At 47.4% G+C, this 10,062-nt stretch overlaps 1 protein-coding gene across 3 annotated transcripts in view; it reads left to right on the forward strand.

Moving 5' to 3' along the window:
* Positions 1-10,062, forward strand: part of TRIM14 (tripartite motif containing 14) — a 40,684-nt gene that overhangs the window by 13,734 nt on the left and 16,888 nt on the right. For 2 of the 3 annotated variants that reach the window (XR_011473390.1, XR_011473391.1), the window contains exons 5-6: positions 2,369-2,461; positions 4,435-5,223. Coding sequence is in view for 1 of the 3 variants with exons in the window: in XM_070431101.1 (XP_070287202.1) it covers positions 2,369-2,461; positions 4,435-4,970 (629 nt within the window). In the remaining 2 variants the exon portion in view is untranslated. Of the gene's footprint in view, positions 1-2,368; positions 2,462-4,434; positions 8,104-10,062 lie in introns of those variants that run through there. The other variant, XM_070431101.1, reaches the window with a different exon arrangement.

The following is a 10,062-nucleotide window of genomic DNA, read 5'->3' on the forward strand; positions in this document are numbered from 1 at the left end:
CCCATTTCCTGCCTGGGCTCTTTTTTTTTTGCCTGGGGGTGTTTTTGATGCATGGATCCTTCCCTGCCTCTCATACATGCCTGGATGGCAAGAACCATTTTGGGTCCAGCTCTGAGGTTCCTGGAGGACCTGATGCAAAGCAGGTGCTCAGAAATATCTGTTCATTCATTCATCTCTGTTATTATGATTCATTCAGAGCATTTATGGAGCTCCTATTGCATGTAAGGCACAGCTCTTGCCTTTGTGGTACTCAGTCTTTTGAGGGGAAGACAGACAACAAATGAATATATGTCAGCAGTAAGTGCTCCGAAGAAAAATAAAGCAGGTTAAGTGGAATAAAGAGTGACCAGGAGGAGGAGGAGGAGGAGGAGGAGGAAGAGGAGGAAGTTTTTATATGGGGAAGTGGGAAAGGCTTGTCTGAAAAGGGGGCATGTAAGCTGAGCTGAGGAAGCCTCTGTAAGCTCTGCAGAGCTGAAGGACTGGGGGGCGTAGGGGTCACAGCATGACTCTGGAGCCAGACTCACCGAGTTCCTATCCCAGGTCCACCACTTCCCAACCCTGTCATCTTGGGTAAAGCACCTAACTTTTCTATGCCTCTGTCTTCACATCCGTAACACAGAGATGGTAATACAGTTCCTCCCTCACAGGGTCATTTAAGGAGAAGGAAAGGGGTAAGAGGAAGTAAGGATTAAATGAGATCTTGTACGCAAAGTGCTTAGAGTGGTGCTCAGGCATAAGCACTGTGTAAGTGTTAGCTGTCGTTGTTGCTGTTTTTAGTCTGGGAGAGTCATTTTCTAGGCAGAAGGAACAGTATGTGCCAAGGGCCCAAAGTGAGGGAAGAACTTGAGATTTGGACACAGAGAGGGAGCCATAGTGACTGGGCACAGGCAGGGGACCATAGGGACTGGGCACAGACAGGGAGCCATAGTGACTGGGCACAGAGAGGGAGCCATGGTGACTGGGCACAGGCAGGGGACCATAGGGACTGGGCACAGACAGGGAGCCATAATGACTGGGCACAGACAGGGGGCCATAGTGACTGGGCACAGACAGGGAGCCATGGTGACTGGGCACAGACAGGGGGCCATGGTGACTGGGCATAGACAGGGGGCCATGGTGACTGGGCACAGAGAGGGAGCCGTGGGGACTGGGCACAGTGGTGGGAGATGAGGTGGAAAACCTTGGAAGCTACCTTCTCAAATGGGGCTGGCAGGGCAGTGCTAGCTCTGAAGATCAGTAGAAAAGGAGAAGGAAAGGGGTGAGAGGAACAAGGCAGAAATGGTACAGGCACACACTGAACACCCTTGGGAACTGGAGAGAGGTGAGGCCAGGCCCTGGCTGCAGCACAGGCTTACTTCAGGAGTAAGGGGCCAAGGGAGCTCAGATGAAGGAAAGAGCATTCTGATGGGAAATCGGGAAGCCTTGCTGGAGGAGCTGGGACTTGAGTTGGGCCTTAATCACTAAGATTTTGACAGTGGGAGAGCCAGGAAAGGCATTGCAAACTGAGACAAGGGAATACAATTGGGGACACTGATGCCTGCAATATAGCGGTTCTCAACCTGTGGGTCGTGACCCCTTTGGGGGTCAAATGACCCTTTCACAGGGGTCGCCTAAGACCATCAGAAAACACATATATAATTACATATTGTCTTTGTGATTAATCACTATGCTTTAATTATGTTCAATTTGTAACAATGAAAATACATCCTGCATATCAGATATTTACATTACGGTTCATAACAGTAGCAAAATTACAGTTATGAAGTAGCTAGGAAAATAATTTTGTGGTTGGGGGTCACCACAACATGAGGAATTGTATTAAAGGGTCGGGGTATTAGGAAGGTTGAGAGCCACTGCTGCAATAGGACTGAGCTATGGATTTTCCTGAGCTGGTTTGTCAAAGCAGATTTTTTTTTAATCCTCACCCAAGGATACGTTTATTGATTTTTTTTTTTCCGGAGAGAGAGAACATTGAGGTGAGGACTCACCTCTAATTTCTTGTTTTCCATCTTTATCCTGGAACTTGCATTTCTGTTCTGAGGTTGCCCCATGGCTGACTTGTTTAGTTTATAGTTGATTCTCAGGACGGCTCTGGAGGCTGCTGTCTCCTCCCCATGTTCAGGGCTCACGCACACTGACCTGCCTTTGCTGAATTTGTTCCAGACCCTGGAAAGTGCGTTTCTCCTCAGATCTGAGCGTTGTCCTGGAGTTCTCCTGTGACTGCGAATTTGTATTTCCTACCTAAATATGCATGATTTTTGGGGAGAGAGCTTATGTGAATCTCCAGTTTTATAATGGTTTTGGTGTGTTTTATAATCTGTGCTGCTTGCATGAGCGCCGGGCACTCATTTCTTATGATTCGTTGCAGACATGAACTGCCAGCTCTCCAGCTTCTCTAGCACCAAGCCGGACTCCCTGTTGAAAATCAGTCCCTCACCAGAGCGATCGCTCTTCTTGAAATGTAAGACCCCCAGGGTGGAGAGGGTGGGGTGCATTGGTGGGAAGGGGGGTGATAGAAATGGAGTTCCCCCCTTTTTCCCTAAGAGACCCAACTTGGTTTTTTTAACCATTATTTTTATAAATGTAGAAATAATGTTTATTGTAGAAAAATTAGAAAACAAAGGAAAGCAAAAAAATTTTTAATCACCTATAAATCATTGGAGAGCTTTGGAAATTCTTCTGCTCATATCCACCTTAATAGACATGTAGCAGTAGATTATTACTATTATTTCCCCATTTTGTTTTCTTTGGCATATATCTATATATTGAATGTGTGTTTGTTTCAAACATGGTATCATACTATACATACTGTTTTGTAATGTTTCATTTACTGATACATTGTGAACATCTTTGTTCCCTTAAAAAATTACACAGCCCTGGCTGGTGTGGCTCATTTGGTTAGAGCATCCCCTGCACGAAAGGGTTGCCGGGTTCGATTCCAGGTCAGGGCATATACCTAGGTTGTGGGTTTGATCCTGGCTAGGGTGCATAAGGGAGGCAACTCATTGATATCTCTGTCACACATCGATATTTCTCTCCCTTCCTCTCTAAAATCAATGGAAAATATCCTCAGGTGAGGATTAAAACCTCACTATGGAAAACTCCAAAACAGTACTGAGAAAATTATTTGGCAGAATCTACTGAAGCTGAATATCCACATATCCTATGATCTAGACTTTTTAAAAAAAACAAAACTTTGTCTATGTAACAAGAACCATTATTGGTTTAATCACTACCACCTTTCTCCGTTGACCCAGCAATTCCTCTGTTAGGAATATGTCCTAAAGAAATAATAAAATACATAAAGATGTGATCATATTAGTGTTTTCAAAAAGCCTTCTGAAAAGCTTAAATATTTTAAAGGGAGTGGGTTTAAATATAATGCACCCATACATAAAAATCTTAGGTTTGCCATTAAAATACTCTAAAAGAATATTATTTGATGTGGTAAATGTTCCTAAATACATTAGTAAATTATTAAAAAAATTGTCCAAGAGCATGGATGGTATGATACCAATGTTAAGGAAAGCTATAAAGCAGCAAGTCAAAATATTGGAAGGATATACTCTCAAGTCTTTTTTTTTAAAATATATTTTTATTGATTTCAGAGAGGAAGGGAGAGGGAGAGAGAGATAGAAACATCAATTATGAGAGAGAATCATCAATCAGCTGCCTCCTGCACGCTCCCTACTGGGGATTGAGCCCGAAACCCGGCATGTGCCCTTGACCAGAATCAAACCCGGGACCCTTCTGTCCCCAGGCTGATGCTCTATCCCAGCGGTTCTCAACCAGTGGGTCGCGACCCCTTTTGGGGTCGAACGACCCTTTCACAGGGATCGGAAAACACATATATAATTACATATTGTTTTTGTGATCAATCACTATGCTTTAATTATGTTCAATTTGTAACAATGAAAATACATCCTGCATATCAGATATTTACATGACGATTCATAACAGTAGCAAAATTACAGTTATGAAATAGCAAGGAAAATAATTTTATGGTTGGGGGTCACCACACAACATGAGGAACTGTATTAAAGGGTCGCAGCATTAGGAAGGTTGAGAACCACTGCTCTATCGACTGAGCCAAACCAGCTAGGGCTACTCTCAAATCTTAACAGTGATGGGATTATTTTAGTTAAATTTTTAGAAATTGGCAACAAATCACATGGTTCAAAATTCAAATGGTATAACGGGTGGACAGTAAAATATGCTCTCCTTCTCATGCTCCCCCAGTCACCTCCCAGAGGCAATCAGGGTTAAAAGGGGGCTTTCCATTTCTCCAGGGCGATTTCCGGGTTTTCCCATTTTTTTTTTGTTGTGAGCTTGTGTGGGTCCGCCGGCGCCAGCCCGGTAGGTTTCCCGGGGGCGGGGCGGGGCTCAGCGCTGGCCCCGCCCATCAGGCGTGCGTGCTGTCCCCGCCCTCCGCAGACGCGCGCACGCCCACGCTGGACCCGGACACGATGCACGCGCGCCTGCGCCTGTCGCCCGACCGTCGGACGGTGCGCCTGGTCCTGCTCGGCCGCCTGGGGCCCGCGCCCGCGCTGCGCTTCGACACGCTGTGGCAGGTGCTGGGCAGCGACTGCTTCGCCGCCGGCCGCCACTACTGGGAGGTGGACGTGCAGGAGGCGGGCTGCGGCTGGTGGGTGGGCGCGGCCTACGCCTCCCTGCGGCGCCGCGGGGACGCCGCCGCCGCGCGCCTGGGCTGCAACCGCCAGTCGTGGTGCCTCAAACGCTACGACCTGGAGTACTGGGCCTTCCACGACAGCCAGCGCTGCCGCCTGTGGCCCCGCGACGACCCCGACCGGCTGGGCGTCTTCCTGGATTACGAGGCCGGCGTCCTCGCCTTCTACGACGTGTCGGACGGCATGAGCCACCTCCACACCTTCCGCGCCGCGTTCCAGGAGCCGCTCTACCCGGCCCTGCGGCTCTGGGAAGGGGCCATCAGCATCCCCCGGCTGCCCTAGGGGCCGATGGGAGGGACCGCCCGTAGACTTCCCGGGACTCTGGTCACACCCGACCCAGACGTGAGTTGTCCACCGCCTGCTCTGCAAGCACACCCGCCGTCTCCCCCACCGGTCACGCCTGCGCTGTCACAGGTCCTCTCCCAGGCCGGGTCCGGACGTGCCTTAAACATCGGTCCCCTGCTGCTCGCTCAGCAGACCTCCCCACCCCCCTGCACTGCTTTTAGTCGGGGTTCCGGAAAGGACGCCCTCGCAGGTGAGCCCTCGGCATCCTGACCAATCACACTACACTAGCCTCAGACCTCCTCCCTCGTACAGAAGCCAGAACTGGCTGGCACATAGTAGGTGCACAATAAATGCGCGAATGCAGGAGAGGCGCCCAGCCCTGACTCCATCTAACCAGTGCCCCTGGGCTCTGTCTCCTCTGCATTCGGCGTCATTCAGCTTGTCCACGTTTCCTCGGAGCAGCATCAAGAGCCTCTTAATAGCGCCCGGCCTGAACCCTCTCCCGTCCTCCACCCATAACCAGAGTGATCTGCCTAAAACCGCACTTAGCCTCTCAGGACAATGAAAAGGTTCCAAGGGTTCCAGGGGGGAAAAGCACGTCACCTCGCCTTAGTATGCAAGGTTTTTGTGGGCTGCCCCTGAGCTGCTGCGGCTCTTTTCAGATACCCTCCGGCGGAACTGTCCCGTGGTGGGCCTCTGCGCCTTTGCAGCTCTCTTCCCCTGCCCCCATGACATTTATATAGGAAAGCCCTTCTTCTTTGCCCGTCTCTGTCTTCCCAAGGCTTAACTGCCCCCAAGGAAGTCTCCCCAAGCCACTAGAGCCTTAGCATCAGGGCCACAAACCTGGGAGCTATCTTTCTAACTAGATTGGAAGCTTTCTAAGGGCAGCTGTGTCCTGCACTCTCCCCATCCTGAAAAGTTCAGTAAGTCCCTGCCCTCCCAGGTAGCAAATAGCCAGCAGCTGGCTATCATGGAATCACAGAGCAGCTGGGCTGGGAAAGCCTGACAGATCACTCAGCCTGACCTCATTGTACATTTTGGGAGACAGGTCCTTACCTGAAAGTAAGTTGCTTAAAGTAGCCCACGGTGATTAAGGGCGGCCCAGCACTCCCACCCCTAGGCGAGTTTCTGATTTGCCCTTTGGCCCAGGCTTTAACCTGGGAGATTAACTGCTTATTCATTCCTGGGGATGTAGGGAAGAATCAGCAGGTGGCAGTTACTAAGCAACCACTGGCAGTTTTCCCACTGTCTTAGAATCAAAAGCAGAGCATGAGTGGAGTTGGGCAGCCCAGACACCCTATGCTTCTCAGATCCAGGTGTTGCCAAGGAAACCCACAGAGCCCCACTTTCCAGAAGTGACATAAATAGAGAAGGCCAAACCAGCAGGACCTCAGGGAGGCCAGCTCCTCTAACAGGGAGAGAAAGGCCTCCTTCCAGGGCCTGTGCCTCAGTTCTAAAGGTTCAGCATCCTGATTTGTCAAGTTCCCTAGACAGTTTTCAAGTTATACCATATTAAATTTACCTTGTTAAGTGCTTGACAGGACAGTGGTAGGGTGAGGAAAACACAAAGCTGAATCTCCCTCATGGTTTAAACAAACTACATGCATTAATTAGTTTGAACCATAAAATGAGAATTTCCAATAGTTTTTTTTTACCTAAAAATGGCACTTTCATATGGGGCAATGTAATACAATTAGAATTCAAGACAGAAGGAACCTCAAAAGTGCCTTTAGTTCTAACCAAATAATTTAAAACTCTAACTTGAATAGGTGTCTAAGCACTATGCTCCAGGAATCCTGAGAAGGGGGAATTTTACTGGGGATGGCCCAAAACTGAATTCAGACAGAGGCATTCCCGACAGAGCAAGAGGGGTACACTTGACTCTACATCTCTGTTCATCCCTGCAAATCCAGACCGGTTCCCCGGCCCACAGCCAACAGGGGCCGAGTAACAATGGCCCTTGCTCTTTGTTGGGCACTGTTCCAATGCTTTATGGCTATGAACTCATTTGATCCTCACATCATCCCTAGGACTTAGAAAGTTATCCCAACTGAGACAAAATTGAGACAAGTCACACAGCTAATGGAGCTGGGGTCTGTGCTTATGTCCACAAGGCCATACTGCTAGGGCAAATCTAGCTTTGGATTATCTCCCTTGGGCTCTTGAGATGAGGTCTTATACCCGGAGCAGGGATTTGAGAGTAGCAGAGACTATAAAGGTTGAAAAATGGCTTTTATCAAATGCCTACTTTGTGCCAAGGTGTTGGGGTCCAGCCCCAGCGGGTCCAGGGGTTTCCAAAGGTGTGGACGGAGTCGGCGAAGAATGTTTTACACGGAGACAGTGTTCAGAACTCTCTAGCTTTCCTTAGTCTCCGTGGATCTTTCCTGTGCCTGGCTGAGGCCACAGAGAGAGATCCCAAGGCAAGCTGAGCCTTTATTTTATAGTGAGAGGTAAACAAGGTAGTGGTTTCTATAGTTACACAGTTCTTGTGAGTTTCATTTGTTTTGACCATGGTTACACTTCCTGCACTTCCTCATCCCATTAGCTTTCCCAGATAAGATCTAGGGAGTGTTATAAGGTCAAGCCTAATTATGCTAAGAGGACTGTTCCCTTTAAGCTAGGACTTGTTTGTGACTTTGCCAGCAGGCCAGTCGGAGGCTTAACCCTATATCAGTTTCCCACACCAAGGCCTGCACCAGTTGGAAAACTGCAGTTTTGGTCCATAATCAACTCTGACCTCAGGCTAGTCACTTTTTACTTCTCGGAGCATCATCTGTAAAATGGGTGTAAAAATCCTACCTACCAGTGCTGTGAGTCTCAAATGAGCCAAGGATAGGAACTAGCCTTAAAAACTGTACAGAGCTGTGCCATGCCAGGATATGTGAGCATCCCCAGCAGAATTCCTGTTGTGTTTAGCACTGAGACAACTGCTACTCCAAACTGCCATCTGGCAGTAGCAGGAGCTTCCTTGCATATCCACAGGAGAGGACTGAGCTTCCTTGGGGTCCATGTCTGCAAGGGTATTGATCACTCTTTCAGATTTGTAGAAATTTCTTAATTGATACAGGAAATTTCTTGCAGATATGTGTAAATGACAGCAATTTTCTAATATATATGTTTACATAAAATATGATATTTGTCTCTTTAAAGTTTTTAAATTTATTTTTCAAGAGAGGAAGGGAAAGGAGAGAAACATCGATCGTTTGGCCAGGGATTAAACCTGCAATCTGGGTATGTGCCCTCACTGGGCATTAAACCTGCCACCTTTGGTGTACAGGACACTCCAACCAACTGGGCCTGGCCAGGGCTGAATATTCTTTGAACCATGGTCTGCATTGGGAGTTGTTGTTTCATGTTCATGGCATCTAGGCCTGGACGGAGTCTTGCTCATTTTCCACCCCCTCCACCATTTGTTTGCAGTGGTCAGTGGGTCCCTGATTAAATATCTTCAGTGAAGGGGACTTTACCACTTCTGAAGAGAATTCACTAAGTTCTTGCTTATGTGAAAACAAACCCTGCCTCCCAGCTATTTCTATCCATGACAGTATTATGTAGCTTTTGGCATTTTTGTGATCATCCTTTACCAACACTAAAGCCATCTTTGGTTCTTTCTGGTGGGCAGGAATTCATACTATGGGGAGGGGACAGCTTGCCCCAGAAGCCAAGCTAGATGGAGGATAAGTGTGAGAGTGGGAGGCGTGGGTCTGAGTCTACCATGTTCTGCTCAGAAGCCTTCCATGACTCCCTATTGCCTATAGAACAAAGTCCAAACTCAGCAGGCTTTTAAGCCCTTGCTCCTTTCTTGACCCATTCCAAGTCCCTTCTTTCCTCTCCATGTGGCCATTCCTTGCCAAATCATCACCTGCTAGTTCCTGGACACTCTGGGCACTTCCCAAGCCTACGCCCTCACTCTGTCAGTCACTTCTCAACCTGCAAGGCTGAACTAAAGGGCCACCTCCTCCAGGAAGTCTTTCCTGACTATACCATCCCCTCTCATGACTCTTGGAAAACATCTCAGCAATTCATACATATGGAGGTGCTGTTTGTGGAGGCAATTGACTGGTTCACTCACTACACATTCTCAGCTAGAGCCCAGGCCAGGCCCTTCCCTCTCTTCCAGACCCACATCCTGTTTCCAGGCCCTGGGACACATCCCTCTAATGCTATGTCTCTTCTTGTTAGGAAGTTTCAGATATTTAAATGTCACCTTCTCTGCTATTGTAGAGAAAAAATGCCCTGGAATAGGAAATTTTGATGGTCTCTTCAAGGTCTGTTTATAGGGAAAAAAATGAAAGGGAGTGAGTATCAACCAGAAATTGGTACTATCACACTTCAGTTCTTAGCATATCAATTTTATGGGTTTTCTTTTACACATGAGTACAACCCAGGATTCCTATCCCACCCCATTCACACAGACTTGAGTACCTTTCCAGAAACTGTTTTGGGATCTGCAAGAGAAGGTTCTATACTCACAAGTAAATAAACTTCAAAAGGCTAATTTATGCATTTGAAAAGATGCAAATATACACTTTGAAACAAGAGGAGTTATAGTAAACAAGGCCAAATGTGAACAAAGATTAAGAATTTGAAAATATGTTTGAAAAGAATCATTAATCTCTATTGGTTCAAATGAACAAAGGGGAATATGATATGAAATCTCTGTGAAAGGTTCATGCTGCTGTTCAAGAACATAAGACAATCTTTTTTTAAAAAATATATTTTATTGAATTTTTACAGAGAGGAAGGGAGAGGGATAGTTAGAAACATTGATGTGAGAGAAACATCGATCAGCTGCCTCCTGCACACTCCCCAATGGGGATATGCCCGCAACCAAGGTACATGCCCTTGACCGGAATCGAACCTGGGACCTTTGATCTGCAGGCCAACGCTCTATCCACTGAACCAAACCGGTTAGGGCAAGACAATCTTTTTTATTAGCTGGGTTTACAATTTCATTATGGATCATAGAAGGGCTGAATTCAGCATTACCATCATATTCAAAGTCGCCACAACATGCTCACACACCAAGCCCCACATTTCCCATCTCCCTCACTCGGTTCTATTTCCCCACTACCCCCATTGCACATAT

This window comes from Myotis yumanensis, unplaced genomic scaffold (assembly GCF_028538775.1).
Source record: "Myotis yumanensis isolate MYYU_CA2020_CCGP unplaced genomic scaffold, mMyoYum1.0.hap1 SCAF_12, whole genome shotgun sequence".
In the NCBI taxonomy this organism is placed as follows: domain Eukaryota; kingdom Metazoa; phylum Chordata; class Mammalia; order Chiroptera; family Vespertilionidae; genus Myotis; species Myotis yumanensis.